The 23182-nt window shown below is 41.1% G+C and overlaps 1 protein-coding gene across 1 annotated transcript in view; it reads left to right on the forward strand.

Moving 5' to 3' along the window:
- Positions 1–23182, forward strand: part of mtor (mechanistic target of rapamycin kinase) — a 97203-nt gene that overhangs the window by 49881 nt on the left and 24140 nt on the right. The window contains exons 29-34 of the mRNA XM_080031882.1: positions 8734–8809; positions 10514–10653; positions 13520–13620; positions 14664–14779; positions 18250–18327; positions 19025–19132. Coding sequence (XP_079888008.1) covers positions 8734–8809; positions 10514–10653; positions 13520–13620; positions 14664–14779; positions 18250–18327; positions 19025–19132 — 619 coding nt within the window. The remainder of the gene's footprint in view (positions 1–8733; positions 8810–10513; positions 10654–13519; positions 13621–14663; positions 14780–18249; positions 18328–19024; positions 19133–23182) is intronic.

A 23182-nucleotide genomic window follows, 5' to 3' on the forward strand; every position in this document is an offset into this window, starting at 1 on the left:
CCCTATTATAGCCTGGCTCCGCCCGCCCGCCTACTTCCGGCCAAATTTCATTTTCCCTTCAATAGTCAGTCTGGGTGTACAGTGCATTTCCCAGCTTTCGCCGGAGAATCTACAGTCGTCCAATCAGCGAACAGGGCGAGTGGCTGAGAACGATGACGTCGAAGTCGCGCTCCAGTTTCAGTTGAATGCTGCGTTCCTTTATACTCGGAAGAAGGAGATTTCCGACTTGGTAGTTCCGAGTTCCGACCTGTCTGTGTTCCAGTGCATCTGCTCGCGAAAGTATGGACGCCTAAAACCTTTCTCGTCCAAATAACTAAACGTTACGCTCTAACAAGTTTCTGTTGCCAGGTACCGGTAGATTCATAGACTACAATATGTAGTGAAGTCGGAAATTTCCGAGTTCCCTGTCCAACTGGAACGCACCGTCAAAAGCCGGCTCTTGACACACGTGACGACCAAACGTGATGCGATTGGTTGGCTAATCCAGAGTGGCACTGGGCAGATCTAATAGTTTTAAACTTCGACAGACACCCGCCTCCAAGTGAGTGAACGTTTGCCGATTACAGCACTTCCAGACCTTCTGTACAAATGAAATGAAGTACGATGGTCTGGTTGGACCAGGCTACCCCCATTATGCACTGAGAATAAAGTCAAAAATTAATTGGAAATAGAATTATTTTGAAAAAAGACCAAATACAATGTCGAGAATAAAGACCAAATACAATGTTGAAAATGATCTCGAAAAGTAAAGACCTCGTTAAAGTTGGAAAGATATTGCCAGATTCGAACTTCAGGTAACAATGTAAAGTAAAATGTTATTTAAACACAAACAATGCATCTTTAGTATCATCATAAGGCAGATAATCGGCTACAATTTAATTTCTACTGAAACCAGATGTCCTAAGCTCCTCTAAGAATATATGGCTCTCTATGTGCAGCGGGCTGATATGAGAGCGCAGTCCAATGAGCGGACACAGAAGAGAAAACTATTCAGTATTCAATACCTTCTCTCTGATAAAGTGCAGTGCCGTTATTAGTCGAGCTTAGTGGATGTCTGTTTTCAGTAAAAATAAGGTTGTAGCAAAGACGTATTGTTAATGTTGATTTGTCTCGTGTTCGAACGGGGTTCTACAAATACCTCTGATTCACGTGTCACTGTCAGTGGAACAGTATCTTTCTCTTTCATAGCTCAGCGATGCTGCTAAAAAAATATCCAGCTGAGAAAATAGAAACGTTTTGGAACTATTAATGTCAATCACCTTCTAATTGCCCATGACTGATGGTTGAATGGGATTTTTCGGTGCAACTTTTTACAAGACAGAGAAGGAAAACAAAGCTAGTCCTGGCTACATTAGTCACTGTGATACATTAAACGAATAAGGATAGTTAAAAGCTGACCATTTCTCCAAAAGAAGAGTTTTATGAAAGAGAAAAATACGTGCAATTTTATTACCATCAATCTTTCAATGAGTTTAAAAGCAGCTGGTATTTGATGAAAGGCATAATCTGTAAAGTAAACACATCAAACACATTACAAGTAGTATTAAAGGTGAAGTCAGCAATTCTGTAGAATGCTTGTTGTAAAAAATAACTTTTTCTCAAAATCAGTATATATCACCTAACGATCTGCTACCTGTATAACTGTGTGTGCGCTGAAAAAAATCTGGTGTTAAGACACATCCAAGGATCTTTAAACGGGCATGTAAGCAAAGGGTATGTAGCGTTTTTTAAAGATTCACTTTTCACAAGTGTGCCACCTCAAAATGAAACAGGTTCTCCATCTGGTCTCTACATAGTGACCCTTTCTGCTTGATGCAGATTGTCGAAAACATCGCGTCATCTCAGACAGAATGTTTATATCCCTTTAATTTCTCGAAATGGCCTTCTCGTGCCTTGTTGCCTCGGGAAGTGTTTATTTCAGAGACAATGGTCGTTTGAAACAGCGTATTGAGTGTTGTCAACAAAATTCTAACTCCATCCGTTTCTCATCTGCGCTCATGCAATGGAAATAACTCTCCCAATGTGGTAGATATAGCTGGGTTCATTCAGCCTGGGAATATAGCTGATTGCATTTTGGCTGCCCAGCAAATGAACACAAAGGCCAGAGAAGTGTCAGACTGCTAGTGTCACTTTTCCACTTTTCCTACAGTGGAGCAAACATAAGGGTAAGTGGTGTGAAGATTTGCCGCTGTTATGGGCCGGCTAAGTAGTTGCTGTTTTGGCACGGCTCTACCAGCTACAGCTCCAAGCTTCGTTCATGGCCATTTCAACAACTTTGTCCTTTTGTACAATTCTTCCAAAGTCTAAAATGTTCTAAATTTGTGATTTCCTCATGTTTTTCCATCTACCTATGGTTGAACTCTTGTACGTATAGGAAATGGACCAAAACCTTGACTATGTCGTTCTCCTGAACAGTGTTTAGCGGCAATTTTCATATAAAGGTTTTGTTCAACGTTAAGGTATGGAAACAGCACTTGGCAAGCAAAGATAGATACCCCCTTTATTAGATTAGATTAGGTCTAGTAGTGAGGCCCCTTATTTTCCTCTTTGTGAGACTAACCTACTGTTACTTGTGTATGGTGAAATAACAGCAATTTACACAAGGATTATGCTTCTATCTTCTCAATAAAAAAACCCAAGGCTGTAGATTAGTTGGTCTGGGGATTGTGGATGATAATTTTCCAATAGAGTAGATCATCTTTTTCTCTTTAGAGTTTAAAGAGACTAAGAAGAACTCTTAAATGTTTATAAGCAGTCTAATCTTTCCTCAGACGAACATACATGACCTGTTATGGCAAACAAGACCATTCTTCAAAAGAATGCTATTTTATATGGTTATTATCCATGCCTTTGGTAGGATCCAAATCCCCACTAACAAAGAATGGTTGATTTACTATAGGCATACCCGAACAGCATGTGTTTCCCAAACGGTGCTAAATCAAAGTTTACTTTGCTTCACCAATGTCATAAACACTCACCGGCCACTTTATTAGGTAGACCTTGCTAGTACCGGATTGGACCTCCTTTTGCCCTACGAACTGCCTTAATTCTTTGTGGCATACTTTCAACAAGGTGATTACGTTCCTCAGAGGTTTTTATCCATATTGACATGATAGAATCACGCAGTTGCTGCAGATTTGGCGGCTGCACATACATGATGCGAATCTCTCGTTCCACCGCATCCCAAAGGGGCTCTATTGGGTTAATGTTTTGAGATCTAGTGACTGTGCAGGCCATTGGAGTACAGTAAACTCATTGTCATGTTCAAGAAACCAGTTTGAGATGATTTGCGCTTTGTGACATGGTGCATTATGCTGCTGGAAGTAGTTTTAAGAAGATGGGTTCACTGTGTTCATAAATGGATGGACATGGTCAGCAACAATACTCAAGTAGGCTGTGGCGTTCAAACAATGCTCAATTGGTACTAAGGGACCAAAAGTTTGCCAAAAAAAATTATCCCCCACACATTTACACCACCACCACCGGCCTGAACCGTTGATACAAGGCAGGATGGATCAATGCTTTCATGTTGTTCACGCCCAATTCTTACCTTGGACCACCTTTAGCTTTGATAACAGCACACATTCGCTGTGGCAAGATGTTTGTTGATGGGTGCATCAATTCATCCACTTCTCTTCTTACCCTGATGCACCCATCACTCTGGAACAGGGTCAATCTGGATTCATCTGATCCCACAACCTTTTTCCGTTGCTCCAGGGTCCAAATGTATGCTCCCTAGCAAATTATAGCATTTTGTACTGATCGACCCCACTAATAACTGGTTTTCTTAAGGCTTCACATCTGTTTAGTCCAAATCTCTTGAGTTCTGTTCACATTGTGTGCTTGTTAATGTTCTTACTTTAACTAAACATAAATGTGAATTGTACTGTGGATTTCTTACATTTAGATTTTACCAAACGTTTAAATGATCAGTCTTTCAAGATTTTTTTCCGACCGCATTTCTTCCTTGAAGATGATGATTCACCACTATTCTATCAGGTTTAATAATGCATTGGACAGTTCTTAACCCGATTTTAGTAGTTCCAGCAATCTCCTTGTTTTGTTTTCTTCGTTTGACGTAGGCCAATAATTTGACCCTACTGAAACAGAGAAACATCTTCCCCGCGACCACAGCATATGTCTTCCGACATGGCTGTTTAAGAAATAAGAAGCTATTCTCTGTATCAGCTGGGTTAATGACGTGTTGACAGCTGAAACATATTAATCACTGCAGTTTTTCATCTGATGGATGCATTCCCTAAACCACTGACCGCGCCAAAATCAACAAAAACTGAAGGCTCTTCGTAGCTCCTTGAACTTTTTGAAAGTAACATACATATATAGTTATTTATACTCCCTCTTTGCGCTCTGTGACTCAAGGTTATCATTGTTAAATGCAGTATGTTAACCAAAATCTAATGTAGACATGCTGGTTTAGAGATTGCGCTGTGACACATCATTTGTATTACACTCAAGAGAGTACACATTGCTTTCTCTCTGTATTGAACATTAAACAGTAGGAGTTCTACCTAGGCCCAGACTGAAAGATTCAGTCATCATTTCTGATTGAAATATGCCAGAAGCACATACCATCACTGTCAATATTCTAATAGTGAGAAGCCAAATGCAAGTTATGAGTCTTTTTAAAGCGATTGTTTTTCTTCTTCTATTTGAATAGCAATAATGCAATGCTCTGTTTTTGTAATTGAAGGGGCAATACAAAATTCCCAGTCTAAAGTACCTGGAAGACACAACTGTTTTTTCTGTATGTTACCATGACAAAATGTATGTAAAGTATAGGGTCTGAATTTGTCCTTTATAATAAAATAAATAATTCACTCTCAGGTTTTGTTTATATTGAAGGCTCTACAGACCTTGTGGCCTTTTGCCTTATAACACATTGTATAAAGGATGTTCCCTTCCGAACTTCTGTGGAAATGAGCAGCATGTTAAGCTCGTTTGGGGTTTCGTATTAAAACCTCATAGAAATCTGATTTGGAATTGACAGCACATTGTCTAAATTTCATGTCAAAATATAATGAGTCAACCCATTTTTTACAGTTGAAAGAACTCCAGCTTCGGCTCCTTACAGTGGCTCATCCAATTCTCACAGGAACAAGTCAGAGTTTCAGTTCAGAAGTGGTGCTTGTGGCCCTGCACAAGAGAGGTTAGACGGTTGTTCAAGAAGTTTTCTGCTCGCTAATAGGTTGATGGAGTTTTTTCTTTTTATATATACTTGAGGGAGAACGTTACGTGAGCCTTGTCATCTGGATGTGTTTAGACTGTGTGTGCTTGGAGCTGGCAGCCAGATGGTTTCAGCTGAGGGACAATGAAATCTCCAGGGTCCGTAGGATAGAAGGCCCTTATTCTGATTTGTCTCCTCACATGAAACCTCATCTGGGCAGCTTTAGCTATACCGTGGCAGCTTGTGGGTGCCCAGGACATTAAGGCCTTGCTGTTCTTTGTTCATTTGGAGCTGGAAAGTTGATTATTCGACAATGAGTTGTAATTTGTATTTACAATTTAGTATACACAACCTACCCCATGTGATATTGTTGGTGTCAGAATACTTGATGATGGTAGTTTTTAAGACTGTGAGATTGTTATTTAATTAGTTGGTGAAAAAGTCTAATGTTTCCACTGAGCAGCACAGTTCGGTTCGGCAGGAGCACAGTACCCTAGATCTGGCTTGTCCCGGCAATAAATGAAGAGGAAAAACGCCACACAATATGGGAGGGGTGACTACACAAGGCAGTTTATCTCTCGCGGGTTAAATGATGATTCTGTCGACTAATCAACGGACTGCAGTGTATAGCTCGACCCTTTGGGAAGACCTGTTACCCCAACGAAAGGGTGCCAAAAATAAAATAGGTGCGGCACAGTTGGCTTATTTGTGTACCCTTTCCAACTTTTGACAGAGGAAACACAAATAAATGAGTGCAAAGATGCAGCGAGCCGCACCGCTCAGTGGAACGAGGCTTAAGGCACTTTATCGAGCCCTTGGAGAGTCACATAGAAATGTTTATTTGCTAAAATGAGCTCACATTCTCATGCTATGCTATGCAATCATATTCAATTTAGTTTGATTTCCTTCATGTCCTGATGTCTTGCACTGTGCATCATCTGTTTACTCCGACGTAATTTGAAATAAATAAATAGATCTCTACAAAAATGCTACGGTATGTGTGAAAGGACAAGATTCATTGTCACGCAATAGGATACGAAATACATCTTGTTTCACGGTGTAGTTTGTGATAGGACTCAACTTTCATTTCCCTTCTGAAAGTCCTGTTGTAATTGTTATAAAGTTTCCCTTTAGGAGCACCAATTACTTGTTACTAGTGGTTGGCGGTCCTGGGTTTGGACATCATGGTCCTCCCCATGCCTGCGTGGACTTCCTCTGAATTTGTTGTGAATTCTCACACTGTCCACAGATTTGTATGTTAATCAATCCAACATTGTCAAACAGTCAGTTACCACGTCATAGGAATGAACACCTTCCAACCTACCTTCAGCACCCCCTGTTAAAATATGTTCAAGTGGCCCTGTGTAATGGTGTAAAAAAAAGAAGGTGCAGCAGGCAAAATCATTTATCCAATTTAAATTAATATATGATTAACTTAGCAAAGCAGTAGAAATAGTTCTAGCCATGTTATTGACTGGTGTCCTTACTGGGCTGTACCCTGCCTCTCACCCAATGTCAGCTGGGATCCAGCCCCTGTGACCCTCAGAAGCGTATTGCATATAGCTATCGGCTGGATGGATCTGCAATGTTAAATGCACATACAATGATTATTTTTTTAAGATATTTTTTGGCATTTTTATGCTTTATTGATAGTGTAGAGACAGAGTTGAAATGGGGCAGAGAGGGGAGTGACATGCAGAGAACGACCGCGGGCTGGAATCGAACCCGGGTCTGCTGCTGGCCGAGGCCCATGGGGGGGACGCCTTACCAACTGAGCTAAAGGCGCCCCCACATACGATGATTCTTCACTTAAAAAAAATGTCTAACAAGTCTGGTTAAGAGATGTGTACCGAGAGAAACTAAGATTAAAATTGTGTGACTCTGCAAATCGGAGCATTGAGTACCTGAAATCAAAGTGGAAGTTACGTTGAGCGGTCAAAGGGTCTTCTGTTCTAACAATGTAGCTCTTGTTAGGATTATCTTAGCCATCATGCAGGTTTGCACCCGCAGCTCCCTGAGCTTCGGTATGACCACTTGCTGTGCCATTTCATCACATTGTTTGGCCTTTACCCTGCGTCAAACTGGCTTTTGGACATATAAGTATCCTTCATCAACTTGCCTGCTGTCCTCAGGAACTCAACTGCATACCAGCACTCTTCAAACGCTACATTTTACAGATGTATTGGCCGTGGCTGCACACAGATTTTGCAGTTGAGGAAATATAATAGACTTGCAGTTCATTTGAGTGTTTCCAGATGTGGTGGCGGGTGGGGGGGAGGGGTGGTGTACAGACTGGAACTGTGGTGTCTTGACAGATAACGCATCATTTGTCAAACAAGCCTGACAAATGTCAACAAGTGATTTTCACAATAGGCGCTGTGCTGAAAGAAGAAGAAAAAAATATTTTAAATTGCGTCGCCTGCATGCGTTTACATGCATTGGCGCAGGTTTCTTAGTTGACTTAGTTGGCAATTGTAAAGTTGGCTGCTCCCATTAGTGGGTAAATTACTTTTCCTGAAGTCACATGGATGGAGACACAGGGACACACCACTGAAGAAACCCTGGGTTCAATGTCAGGTAGTGGTTTCGCTGGCTTAACTCTGCATTCTAATGTTCTCAGTTAGCAGTGTTTGTGACCTGGAAGGTGGTGAAGGATCACAACTTTGTCTCTATATACCACTGGCTGGTGTGGCATCTGGTGTCTACACCTTCCCAAGGTCAACAGTGGATTTAGCTACACACGGATTGCAGTCCAGCAAAAGTTCATCACAAATTGTAGGGTAAAAGGGGGGGGGGAATATATTTTTTAATTTCTTGGATATTTTCTAGAGTTCATGTGTGAAAGAGGCTTTAGACATTGGACCAACTATCAGCACCTACTCAGATACCCACCTGTGTGAAATCACTCAGAAAGAAGGATGTGCAAATCTACCACAATGTTTTGTAACCTAATTTGAAAATGATATATTAATATTTTTCTTGAGCAGTAAATTGGCTATTGTAGACATATAGATGTTTAGAAGCTAGACCTCCCTAATGGCTTATTTCTTGCCATTAATCATTAGTGCATTGCCTGTAGGAAGCAGGTCTGCTGTGTGTCCCGCTCGTCATTCATTTCAAGCTTTGGTCGCAGCAGCCAATCAAACCAGAGGGAGGAAGGGTTTAGCCGGAGACTACTTCATGCCCGTCGTTACTATGGCCTTCAGTGTGTGCATGTATTCGCCGCCAGCATGATATAAATATGATACCTTCTACATATTTGGTCCAAAACTTCATAATCAATCAAGGATGCACACCTTTGTGCCGTGCGCAAGCCATATCCGGAAGCTCATGCCGATCTGACTTAACAGTGAGAGAGATATGCGAGTCACAGACAAACACACAGACGGACAGACGTTTCTTGCTTTATAGATAGATTATAATAACAATAGTAACTTTATCTACACATTATCCACATATCGAACCAACATTTTCCTCTCTCAGAGTTTCCTAAATTGTGTGTTCCAATAAGTCTAAAAGCTTTTCTTTGTTTTGGTCATATCTTGCAGCATCAACAATAAACTGCAGCAGCCAGAGGCAGCATCTGGGGTCCTAGAGTACGCTATGAAACATTTTGGCGAGCTGGTAAGTGCCTCTTCTTTTCTTCAATAATTCGTTACCACTTTAACCTAAAACCTGATCTTATGTTCCATTCAGGCCGACACTAGGACAAGTGTGACTCCTTTCTTTCCATCGTACCACTATATTGGCTCCACAGGGGTGCTGCACAAGGCTAATGCAAAAAACACAGAGTTTTTCTTAAAAAAAATTTTTGCCTGGGTTAGCCTTGGTCACAGCACAGTTCTGCACCTTCCGGCAACACTGTTTGGAGTGAATATACACACTCCAAATTCCAGGTTGGCTATCTTGTAGTTTGTGTCAGTAAAATAGTTAAAATTCTAAAGACAGGAGAGAACGATAACTGCGATGACAACTTTTTAGTTTTGTAAAATCTTGCCCCCGTCCTAGTTTAATCCAGGATTTAAATTCCCAAAATAATTGCAGTGTCTTGGCTTAAACTCATGAAGTCTTCAACAGGATTCATGTTAAATCTTGTCACCAGTACCTGTCAAATCTCCTTTACTCAGGTCTCGATGCATTTTCTCACTAAATGCATTCTTAGTGGGCTGAATTGTATGTGGTCTCTTGTGAGCATACACCTCTTCCTTAGTTACCTTATCCGTTCCCCATGTTCACAGTTTAGCGTAGGGATGAGGGTCGTTTGGAACCCATAGCCCCAGAACACCCTGTTCCTAATGTGCAACACATGGAAATCCCATCTGCTACGGTCGATCAGTCGTCCACGACAAAAAGCAAAATTAGGGACTTTTTCATCCAATTGACAGGGTGTTTGGATTTTCTTACATACTTTCCCCTTTTTATGCTTCTCTGCTCTGTATTTTTCTAAAACAACTTGGAACTGCTTTATTTATTATTTGCGGTGGCATGGATACAATGTTTCATACCAACAAATACAAACGGTAACTATTTCTTAATGCCAAGTGGTCTGTAAGGTCCCTAAATATCTTCAGTTATTGGAACACTCCATGTGACTTTCGATGGGCTAATTGAAAGCCACATAATATTTCACTCCTTTTGTATCGAGCTGAAGCCATCTTATGTGAAAGTGAACATAGAATGCAGCAATGGTGAGATTGTTAGTTGTAGCCAAACGTCAACTCATTATTCTCAACCATAGGGTCTCCTGTGGAAAAAGGTCTTTCCTTCAGCCTTTGTGAAATGCATGTATGTTGCTTTGTCAAAGCACGGTGAAGTAAAAAAAAAAGGCTCAGTAAACAGAGTGTCATTGTGCACTTCCAGGAACCATTTTTATGAGGTGGCTCTTTGGGAAGCTTTACTGTGGGAGGATGTCAGGGATTTCCCTATTCAGTATACAAGTCAGGAATCATCAGTAAAGCAAAGGGTTGGAAGACATCAACAGCAATGGCACTTAATCATTAGTTGATGTCCCTTAAGTCAATACCCAGAGCATTCTTTTACAAGAATTCAATGTAACAGGTTGAGGAGTAACCAGCAATGTTATATTGATCGTTAGCTGTGGGGGTATTTGCCTGTCTCTATATGGACAAAGAGTAAAGTAATTTGATTACAATAAAACAAATCAAAAATAAAAGTGTTTTCCTTTATCGTCAACAGTCAAGATAACAAAAATGATTTGGCCACATAATGAAACACATAGAGACAATATAGATAAATTGTGTCTATTCATATAGTAACATGGTTCCAGTTTCACGTTTTTTAACACTGGTGTCTTTCTAACTCTGTTAGGAAATCCAAGCCACCTGGTATGAGAAGCTCCATGAGTGGGAGGACGCCCTGGTAGCATATGACAAGAAAATCGACATGAACAAAGAGGATCCGGAGCTGATCCTGGGCAGAATGCGCTGCTTGGAGGCCCTGGGAGAATGGTATGTCAGCAGTTCTATCTTTTGTCTTTTTTCTTAGAGCGGCAATCATTTGTTCAAATCAGTGTTTCCAGCCTTCAGGTCTTCAGATCCATTGATTCATTCATTTTCATATGTAATCACTCGGGGTGGAATCAGTTTTCCTAATGTTTTAATGACTGTTCAATTTAGTACAGCTGTTGTTTTCTAACCCATTCTGCCCCTGGTTATCTGTGGTATAAATGGGATTCACTGAAGTGATAAAATAGAGTTATTAACCTTGGCTCTCATGACAGCATCTGAGGCATTCTACTTGCCGTAAACTCTTCCATTTCCTGGTTTTTATTTGTTTATTGTGAATAGGCAGCCTCTCCCTAATGACTCCTGACATTAAGGCCCTTTAATCATTGGGCAAAAATAGAGAGAAACGGTTACCCTGACATGACTAAAGCCATTCTTTTCCTGGGAAATGCACGAAATGGCATCCAACACTAGTAAGAGGCTCCGCCACTCCAATGAAACCTTGCCACAGCTGAAGCTCGACTCAATAATGACCTGACCGCCCACCCTCAAAGAACATTTTGAGGGAAAAAGAAACTCATAAGATCTCCAAAGCATCCAAATATGTGGATCGTCATAGAGCTCCTGAAGCCAAGCAGATGTTAATACGCTTATGTAACCAGCCCCTTGTGTCATTGTTGGTTACTCTATGATTCATTTCAATCAGTTTCATTTCGATAAGTTCACAAGAGAATTCTGCGATGGTTTGTATGTGAGGATGTGTAAGGCTAAGGCGATTATATAACAGATGACTGGTTCATGAGTCAAAGAAGATGAGACCTAAGAGAACACATTGTTCCCTGGTAAATGAGACATGGTACCCGTCTTCTTCTCAATGCAGATCCAAAACTGGTGAAATCAACTCAAACCTTAGATAAGTACTGATCAAGGGAATTTACAGAAATATGTAAACACGTAAAGAAAAAATAATTAGACTTAGCTCATTAGTCATCCCTGCTACAATGGTGGGTCTTATTAGGGACTGTGCAACTTACGTTCTTTTTCTGTACAACATGCTGTATAGTATACCCATACATGTTGGTACGGTTCAAATTGTGAGCACTTATCATATTTTTTCAGCCTGTCAGTGTTTGGGAAAAGTAATTATTGCGAGATAACCCTCTTGACATAACAAAGAACCTATAAAGTAATTTTTTTTTTGGCCTATAATAAATGTTTTGTACCTGCCAAATGCTGCTATTTAGCAGTCAAACTCAAGCATGCTGCTATCTCTGCATGTTGTTTCCCAACAAAGAAGGTCAGTGTGATAAAGCCACTACACCTCCCTTCTTAGCTTTGCTTATAACTCTAAAAGATATTTTGATATGCTGGGAAACTCACTGATGTATCCAGAATTCATATGCTAATAAAAATAGTATTGTAATAGACATTTTTCACATCAGACATTTTGGCAAGTCACGGCAGAAAAAGCACAGGTGTAGTTGATAAACCTTAAAAACTGCATTCCATTTAGGTGAGTTATTTTCGAGGGATCCTTGTATTGAGCATGCTGGCTCACTGGCATTTCTGATTGAAACACTTAATGGAACTAGGCCATTATTAACAAAATGTAGTTTCACCTGTGCCTTTTTCTGCTATTTTAAGTCAAAATGTCTGCTTTGAAAATGATCTATTGGCCTGTCCCGTTCGATATAAAGAGAGTAAGAAAGATGTCAAGTGTAACAGCAGGCACACACTCATACGGTGCTGATAAATGGTCTAATCAGGTGCAAGTGACAAACCAATGGGATGGTCCATTCTGTGTACTGCAGGCCCTTTTTTAAACGCTTAAAAGCCTATATTCACCCTCCTCCCTACTCTTAAGATTTCGTATTTTTAGCAATTTTTTCTTTAAAATAGATGTGAATGATGGTCCACTGAGTCAAATTACCACTGAAGTGCTTCCATGCCCCCCACTTTCTCTCCGTTTTGTCATTTTGCACTGGAGCTTTTTTGTTCTTGCTTGGATGTCATACGATATTGAAGCAGCTGGAGAGCGGCTTCACTTCACTGACCCCCTTCCAAAAGCTGCCTCCTCCTTTTCTCTCTCCCCTCATCTTAAGACGCTCCAGCATCCTGCCTGTAGAACACATGCGACGGGGGTTTGATCTCCGCTTGGACAATGCCGCACTGATTGTTAATGAGGAATTAGTCTCGGTTAGATGCACCTGACCCCAAGGGGAACATCTGTTTGCTGTGATACTTTGTTTTATCGGACTGTGGTAGGACGGCACACTGGTTTAAGATGTTCATCTTTTAAAAAAAACAAATGAAATAAATAAATAATGGCAGATGTTGTATATTTAAAAAAAAAAAAAAGTATTATCCCCTTCTCATCCTTCACCAGAGGTGCTTGGCTGTTCTGGTGAAGAATTTCCTTACTTATTGTATGGCACAAGAAAAGGAAATTTACTGTCTTGAAATTTATTTAATGTCATTGGGACTTGGGCTTTTAGAAGAGCCTCTTTTGTTGAGAACACAGACCATTTACAGTATTGATGTCACTGTTTATCAAGTGCATTTATTAATGCTGCAACAATGCTATTTCCCTATCAATGTATCCAATCATGATTAACAGACAATATTGAGAAATAATGTATGGTAGAATGCTGTGATTGACCAATCAGAAGAACACAGCATTTATCAGTGTCGAGTAATAAATATAACTATATGATATTTAAAAACAAAACACCAAATGACCTGTTATTATTAACTAAGGAACCTGTTGATAGCTGCGATCAGATTCTTCATCATTGTGAACATGTGACTGAACCAAATCTGTCTTTGCTTTTCTCTGTCATGTGCAGCCTGTGTGGTTAATGTGTTCCAGGGGCCAGTTGCACCAGCAGTGCTGTGAGGAATGGACGCTGGTGAGCGAGGAGACCCAGGCCAAGATGGCTCGTATGGCTGCTGCCGCCGCCTGGGGTTTGGGTAAGCACTCCAATACTTCACATCAGATATGAACCAGCAGTGTAGGAGCTGTCAGTCAAGTACTAAGAGAAATCTAGGGGGGTGCTAATGGTGTAGTGGTTAGAGTCTTCCCCCCATAGAGGCCTTGTCGCAGCAGACTTGGGTTCGAATCGGCCCGGGTCGTTCTCTGCATGTCATTCCCCTCTTTGCCCCATATCATATCTATCTCTCCAACCTGTTGAATAGAAAAAGAAGGGAAAAAATGCCAATAAATTATCTTAAGAGAAATCTTGTCCATGGAGCACTTATTCTGGCCGTGTTCTGCCTGCCTGGCTGCAACAAGTCAATCAAACCGAGGCGCAAAGAAAAACAGTTCCAGCCAAGGCCCCCTGCTCGCATAAGCAGTTGGAGATGATATCCATTCATAATATTGACATATAGTAAGGTGCAATGGTGTAGAAAAGCAGGGACAACACCGCAGAGGCCCTCTGTGGTTTGTGGCTTTGAAATTCCAAAATCATAAACCCTGAGACTCAACCAGAAGGCCAGTCCAACTGAAAACTGACAACTGCCTTTTTACTGTCTTTGGGAAGAAACTTGTTAAAGCTCTGGCCTGCATATTAAAGCCAGCTGATGTGGAGTGGGGTTCCAGCAAACACCAGTGCTGCTAAGCTTGCTAACTGAAGTCGGACATCAATTAAAGGTTGCGATTACAGAGAATGTTTGTTGACAAATCACTTTTTTTTCAAATTCAGGTTATATCTTCTCACAATCTGCTACCTGTACGTACTGTGTGTGCGCTGTAAAAAAAATCCTGACAAAGTGGGCCTGCTTTACATTCCCTTTGTTTACATACCAGTGTACAGACCCTAGGCTGTCTATTTAAAAACAAAAATCAGCACACGCACGGTACAGACTGGTAACAGATTGTGAGGAGATATTCACTGGTTTTGACAAAGTGATTTGTCAACAAACGTTCTCCAGAATCGCGTACCCCACCTTTAAATAGACACTTTGGTCACTGTCTTTTCGCCCTAGTGTTAACCTGATTGTTGTTTCTCCAGGGCACTGGGACAGCATGGAGGAGTACACATGTATGATCCCCAGAGACACACACGACGGCGCCTTTTACAGAGCTGTTCTAGCGCTGCATCAGGACCTCTTCTCATTGGCCCAGCAGGTGAGTTTATATCGCCACTCGCAAAACACCAAATGGATCAGATTTTTTCTCATTCAATGTACGATTTACCAATGTATTTTTAGAAAACATCTCATAAAGACATGCCAGATGGGAATTCGTCTAGCCTCGTGTTTCTTTTCACAATTTTCCCTTAGTCTTTATTGCTAGGTATGAAAAGTAAAAAAAAAAAAATAATCATTGGGAGCCAACACTCTAAAAAAAATATTAAAATTGGCTTTACGGCTTATTCCAGACAGGATCGAATTACCCCCAAAAGTACAGTCTTTGCATTTTCAAGGAATAAAATTCACAAGCTTTTGTCTTTTACAATGTGGTACCTCCTCGGTGTGGAAACGTTATGTAACTCTCGATATTGTAAATCATCAGATCATTTAGCCCTGAAGCAAAATAGAAGGCGCATTAGCCCTCCTGTGTGTCTGTCAGCAAGCTCTGGGCTGAGGGTCGTGCTGGTGTTTTCCTCATTTAATGAAGCTTGGGATATTAGGTGATGTCATCGTCCCTGGAGTTTGGATTAGTTCAAGCTTGGATGCCGGCATGTCTTAACCATTCACACACACACGCTCTCTTGCCCTGACACCAGTAAACACCTGCTTCTATAGATTTCCTGTACTCATCCTCCACCGGTCCCCCCTTTTTCATCATGTAGCCTAGGAGACCTGCTCTCTGTGCCCCCCTCGTCCCCCCATCCCTAGCCACTAATTAGGAGATTACATCCAGGTGTCGCTTATAGGATTTTTCACATCAGCCAAATAGGTAATGCAGACTTTTTGACTTTTGGCGACAATGAGGGCCGCCTACAACGAATGAATGAAAGGATGGAATGAGAAGCAGATGGAGCCGGGGTGAAAGCTTAAATGTCAACATGAGCTCAGTCTTGTCTTGCGGATGTGGTTGGTAATCCTCTCTTTGATTCCATTGGGGCGTTCCTTTTCCTCCCTCCGTACCCCCCAACGACTAGTCCTTATGCACCAGGAGTCTTCAGTGAAAGGATTCATATTCATTTTGCTTCATAATTCTCAGTGTTTTTGTCTGTTCCAGCAATGATTTTAAATGTACACACGGGGCAGTGAAGCAGTCTGCTGAGCCCGGATTGATGACATATCCAGTGTGTGTTTTGATTTGTAAATTGTCTGGTGGTTCTTTTAACAAACCATAGCACTCGTTTTGATTTCACAGTCATGGCTGGGGCTTCGACTTTGCGAGTTTCCTCTAGTGGTTGATTTGGCTCTCACATAGAGGCTTTTTTTATACCACAGTCTAATGATGGATGTAATATCATGCATGCAAATTAGTTCCCTTTTGGCGACTCCCACTTTTTTTTTTTTTTTTTTTTTTACCATTCATTTAGTTAGACTTGTTTAATTTGGGGAGATGTGGTTCACCAGAAATGTACAATAGTTATATAAACTATTATCCTGAGTTCCCTAGACCTAATCAAAGAAAACCTTTTCAAGTAGAAAACTATATGAAACAAAACTGAATTCACTAATGAATTTACTTACTGACAAGTTTAGATTTGCTATTGCTAACGTGAACAGACACTGCATTAGTAACGGTAGGGATACGTGTCAAAAGTTTCGGGGTTTGCTATAGCTAGATAACTATCAAACGTTAAGGCACCAGCATACAGAAAATGACATGTACTTTGTCAAAGTAAGATAGCACAGGCCTTCGTCAGACGGTAACTTTGGATGGGTCTCTTTTTTTTGCCATACACATGTTTGCGTCCCTGAAACACGACTGTGTCAGACCTGTGTGTACGTCCCATTTTTACGTACGTACCTTTTATGTAAGTGAGAATGAAAGATTGGGTCACGGTTTGTTTGTGCTGCCAGGAGCCAGACACTGCATTTATCAGGAGTCGTCTGGACTGCACATTTCCAATGAGGCCCCGGCGCAGTCATTTCTGGAGTAAACAGGACCCCTGACTGAGTGGAGGCTGTAAAGTAGCAGCCCTCATTGTCACCTCATCCCGAAGCCGCCCTCCCACTACCCCTCCCTCTTGTTGTGCATGCCTGGAGAGGTGTCGGTGCACGCCATTCCGTCCTTTCCCCTCCCCTGCAAAAGAAATAATAATTGCTGGTAGTCTGTCTGAAACAGCTGTGTGTCCTGCCCCTCCAAGAACTCCCCTCACTCTTCCTCCCTCATTTTACCTTCCCGCTAATAACAGTTTTCCCAAAAAAACGTTGGCTGCAACTGAAGCCCGCGGAATGGGCACAGCACACTTTCAGCCACGATACATGTGTCCTTGTTTGTCCCTTTTTCTTTCTGCCTCTGGATCAGGCCTTACTGTTTTTCCACCCATAAGGGTTTTTTGATTTGTTTGGTCAGGAAATCAAACGAGTCAGTTATATGCAGCATTACATCCAAGCAGACAGGAAGGTAGGAAAAAACATTTTCAGGGCATGAAACATTCTCGGAAATTTCAGCACGGTCATGACAGGAACCATGACTCACTTATTTATTTTTTTTGCCTTCCAATTATTCTCCCTCTCTATGACTGTGCATGTTTTTTTTTAAAAGATAAATCCACGGTTACACAACTTACACACTGTTTTCATTTATCACTTCCCATAAAACACCTGGCACTCAGCAGTGAATTAACAATGTTGCTATTTCAGCAGGTGTTCTGGTCCTAGATCTATTACTGTGTTACTGTTGGCTGCACTGAAGAGAAATGGGTGTGAGCACTGAGCAGGAAGCAATAACATGTCTTTGTTCATTTGTTTCAAAGTGTGTTTTTTATTCCCTGGGTCTAGTCCAATCATGTCTGGTCCTGATGCAAGGAGTTTTAGGAGAGGGTGACACATCTGGGGTCATAGCTTTACTGAAGAGGAGGGGTATCTTGGAAGAGGCAACTAAGGGCGCACTCACACTAGGCCTCCATATCGCGCTTAAGCACGGTACACTTCATTGGCCGGGGTATGGGTGGTAGAAGAAGTGCGATTCGGCACCGTACGGATGCTAATGTACGAGCACATGCATAGAAGGCGGTCCAGACAGCAGTCGCCCAAGACCCAATAAGTCCATGCGCGGAACGGACATTTAAAACAATTCAGCCAAAGCATTCGCCTTGGTCTAAATGAGGAAGTGGAATGTTTGCTGTAAATTGGGCCCGATAAAAATATTCAAAAACTATCAGATACATATACGCTCCAAAACCTAACCGGCACGTATTGGCAAGAATCAATAGTGCCTTGGTCAAGATCTTTTGCAACAGTGTGAGTACAGACCGGGCCTGGCCAGCGAGGGAGGAAGGAAGGGGGGCACAACCACGCTTAAGCACAGCAGGGTTCAAGTGTGTCCTAAGTCAAGTCATGGTTTAAACCAGTAACAACTCCACCACTTGTAAAAAGAAAATTAACAATAATTGTTAAATTGTCGTTGTTTATGAGTGATTATGACACATTACCAATTTCACATCACTCTATAAATGTATTTCTATGTAGTGCATCGACAAAGCCAGAGACCTGCTGGATGCTGAGCTGACAGCCATGGCTGGGGAGAGCTACAGTCGCGCCTATGGGGTAAGTGTTCCTCTGAGACTGCCAAAATATTGAATGCTTGGCTTCAGTTGACCATCTCATTTTTCATAGCATTTCACGTGCAGAAAGATTATACCACAGCAAGAACATTTTTATGAAAGTGACGATTTCTAAACGTGTAAGTCACTGATCTGGCTTCTTTAGAAGTCAAAAGCATAAACGTTTAACGGTTTCTCCTCTGCTCCGTCCTCATATTTTATTACATATATCTGTGGAATTATTTAAGCATCATTTCCAATCAGAGATGGATTCCTGAGAGCTGCAGTCTTTCTCTCATATACTCTAGATGTTAAGTCAAGATGTCAAGTAACATTATCATGGAAGCCATTTGATTACGATGTATGTACTGTAGCTGTACACCATGAAGATTGATGACAAACAGCGGCCATCTGCATTCTGGATGTTGTTACAAATGGCAGATGTAAACAAAGCCAGCGCGTGGAGATGACCAACCTTTTTCGGACAGATGCAACACAAGAAGATCTACTGTATTACATTTCAGTTTCTGATAAATTCACAAGCTCAATATATATATATATATTGCACAGTAGGACGCTTTGGACCCATCTGGCGAAAATATACATTTTGCAACGATTGTGAGAATTTTAAGAATATATATGTGTGTGTGTGTGTGTGTGTGTGTGTGTGTGTGTGTGTGTGTGTGTGATTTTGTTCCTAGGCCATGGTGTCTTGCCAGATGCTGTCAGAGCTAGAGGAGGTGATCCAGTACAAGCTGGTGCCAGAGAGAAGGGACATCATAAGGGACACATGGTGGGAGAGGCTTCAGGTAACTACTGCACATGACATATGGACATACACACACACACACGCACACACACACAATCACGTGTGCAACTCCAAATGTAAAGCAGATGTTGGAACGGCTGCTGTTACTAATGGGAAACATTACAAGTGAGACAGCATACATACACATATGCAAAGACACACACCATCTTGTAAATTTGAATGATTATTTTTATATCGAAAGAGTCGGTTGTCGCTCTGGAAATGATTAACGATGCTTGACTTATGATGAAGCTAAACAGAGATTTTGGGCTGTGTGCTCCTAATGCAGCCCCAAACTGGTCTAGACTAAACTAATCCAAATGTTTTTTTTCTACACAAATTCAGTCACATCCTTAGAGAAAATAATTAGCCACAGGAGGTACAGCACATTGTCCAAGTCCTTTTTTTTTTCTTCATAAATCCGATATAGCACACTGTCCACTCACCTGTGTACAAGTGACCAAATAAGATTCTTTTTTAACAACACGGTGGCCTTGCTTCCTCGAAAAACAAAGCCCTGAACAAATAGTGTGGCTCATTTTGGTGGACTTCCATCCGAACTCTTCCTACATCCTGAGACAGATCATGATTACTACTATTATCATCATTAATTGTAAATTACAGTGTTGCACATGCTGTTAAATGAGACAGGCGGACGTGCAGAAGAAACCACAAACCCACAAGCGGGTTGGGGAAAAAGCTTGCCGTCTGCCAAGTCCTTTGGAGTTCTCAGACAAAATGCCATCCGATCTAAGATAATTCTGCTCCAGTTCATCTTTTCCATGTTGGCCTCCTTACAGCTGGATCAACGTGTGATTGTTTGAAAGGGCCTCGGCCTTGTATGTGCATGTCGAGGGGAAGAATGTAAGACAGGCAGATAAAGTGATAAGCCTTTAGATCTGTGATCACAATTTCCTGACTCTTGGTACCATGGCATCCATGCTGCTCTGTTTAATTCAGCATGTATAATTCTGCTTACCCCTCAGTCCTTGTTGGCATTCCTGTCCCTCATCTACTGCTCAAATCTGACTGACATTTTCTGAAAAGCCTCCCATAAAAAAAAAACAAGAAGTTGCGTCTTCCATTATCTTAACTGCAGCCTAGGAAGATTGTACCTGTCTGGAAACTGCACGGTATACTTATTTTCAAAATGAACTTTGCTGTTTCCTCGAAGACTTTTGAATACCGCAGTGTAAATGCCAGTACACTTAATTCGTCCAGAAGTCTGTCCACAGGAGATAATGCTGGAACTTGTTTGTCAGAAAAACAAAAAGGCATGTTTTTTTATATAACAGATTAAGAATATGAATGTGGATTTGAATTTATTATATTGTAAAAGCATTAGTCACAAAATAATACATTTTGTTGTACGAAGTTCTTTAACCATTAGTTGGTGCATTATAGTGTTGGGAAGTAAACTATTTATTTTTTTCATTTGGACATCCAAACTGTTTGGTTTTGGTTCTTGGTTAATTGGTACAACCTACTGTCACTGTTAGAAATACACCCAACTCTAATAATTGTAAGTTTATTTAAAAAAAAGAGATCTTGAATGGAAACCTTCACTCACTCACTCACTCACTCACTCAGACCCTGTTTCCACTTGTCTTTAACATCTGATTTTTGTGATCTGATCACATGAATACAGCTCTAACTACAGGTGAAAACACTCTCAAGACGCATTGAGATCGGATCACAAAAACCACATTCGCAGGTGGTTTACGTCGCTTGTGTCCGATTTGTCCGCATTCAGATGGTAGTGGAAACATCAATGTGACTTTTGTCCACATTAGGGACCGCCTACTCAACTGCCGCCCCCTGCCTGAGCGGAAATACTTTAAAAATGCATCACTGGCGTTCATGCAGCTTTTATAGAAGCCTCATGAACGTTAGTTGCATCCGCCAGTATTGCAAATGACAAGCTTTCTGTCTTCTGTTTTCAAGGCCTCCCTCACTCACTCACTCACTCACTCACTCACTCACTCACTCACTCACTCACTCACTCACTCACTCACTCACTCACTCACTCACTCACTCACTCACTCACTCACTCACTCACTCACTCACTCACTCTCACACACACACACTCTCACACACACACACACACACACACACACACACACACACACACACACACACACACACACACACACACACACACACACACACACACACACACACACACACACACACACACACACACACACAAGTACCCATGCAAAACAATGTTACTTTAGTTCTTCTCAACTTTTTTCCATTCATAACATATGGAGGTTGGTTGGAGGAGGTATTTAGGATCAAGAGGGGTCTTCCTGAGCAAACAGACAGGGCCCGTAATAGCAGCACCAGAGCCGGGGCAGCGATGGCTGACAGGGTTTTTTTCTCCCTATAGTGATTTATTGGAGTCTGACCTCACACATCTGTCAGAGAGTCACTGTCCTGCTCTGTTACCCGCTCTCTTTGCTCCTATAACAGTCTTTACCTCATCAAAGGATTAGGAAAGGAAGGAGCATATGAAAACACTACACCCCATCGCTTGTAGGTAAACGTACCAGGGGGAACTGTTGCACTTCTATCCGTGTGAGAACCTGTTTTTAGATTTTTAAAATGAAAACTGTGGGTGTTCTTTTAGTTACCTGAACTTTTTCTGGGGTCTCATGCACTTCATTAGACATTTTTAACTTTCCTCCTGGGTGAGGGCATCAGGTCCAATTTCTCGTCTCGCTTTACTAATGTTTTCCTGTGCTCCTCTACAAGCACCAACAGTTAACCGCACACTTTTATTGGACCAGTCCCACATATTGGCCAACAAATTGGACAATATAAACTTTTCCTTTTTGGCTAACTTAGAAACGCTCCCTCCATCCATCCATGTATGTATTTCTAATTCAAATATATGGAAAGCAGCAGTTTATCCTCCTTTTGAAATTGAGAAGAACGTGGAATTTACACTGGGTAAAAATGGAAGCATCTGGAAACCTGTTTAAGAATAGTAAAAATCAATACATGATATGAAAGTTGGGCATCTCAATAAGCTTTTTCAAAAATCTATTTGCATATACATTGTAATTAATATTATGAAAGCCATTTTTTATTGTCTAAAACCTTTTGACAAGTCTGTGGGTGTGGCCTTATCAAACAGTCTCCATGGCAACAGTCATTGCCTTTATAGAACGTTCGGGCAGAGAGCTGCCGTGATTGGTTCTAAATACTAAATGTGTAATGAGAACCAGAATATAGCCAGCCCTCATCTAAACTGAACTTCTGTAGAGTCTATCAAACTTAAATGACAATATCTTTCATTTGGATTGATAAATATGCCTAAGTCTTTTCAGATGCGTTCTCTCATGCAACTAACTCCCCACATTACATAGTTAGAAGGATTTTGAGGATTTGGGTTTACAGGGCCTTCAAGGCATCTTATTTTAGTGTGTATTAAAATAAAAGGTATCAGTCTATGAGCTAGGGCCCCAGTGAAACCCGGTGGTTCCTTTCAGTCCAGTTGGCGAACTACTTCCTTATGTCAGCAGAATGATCTCAGTGACTTCATGTAGCTAAACCAAGGCTTAGCTGTCTTAGTTTTTGTTCTAATCACTGAATCTTTCAGATTTCACCTGCACTCTGGATAATCCTTTAATGTCAAGCCTACCTCAGAAATTGTTGTAATAATTCTAGCTCTCAGTTTACTAAAAGACTTGTCCCAAAGTACTTCAGCCATTTAAGGAACACAGTTAAAAAATGTCTACACTTCATGAAAATGACTTGTGCTGTGAAGTAAGTACTTCTGACACAAAGATGATTTGTGTTATCTTTGAAACCGTGTAAGTTGTGTTACGTTTCAACACCTCATATGTTCCTACACGTTGACACGGATTATTATGACAGTTCCTTGTAGGGGTGTTTGTAATTATAATGTAGTTACTAAAGTCAGAGTCCTTTTTCATGGAATGTTTTCATTAGTCTGCCTACCCCCCTATCAGTCAAATCATTTCAAATTTGAATCAGACAGAGAGGATTATACGGCACATACGTTTTTCATCAGAGCTCGGTT

The sequence above is a fragment of the Ammodytes marinus genome (assembly GCF_949987685.1).
Source record: "Ammodytes marinus genome assembly, chromosome: 7".
Taxonomy (NCBI): Eukaryota; Metazoa; Chordata; class Actinopteri; order Uranoscopiformes; family Ammodytidae; genus Ammodytes; species Ammodytes marinus.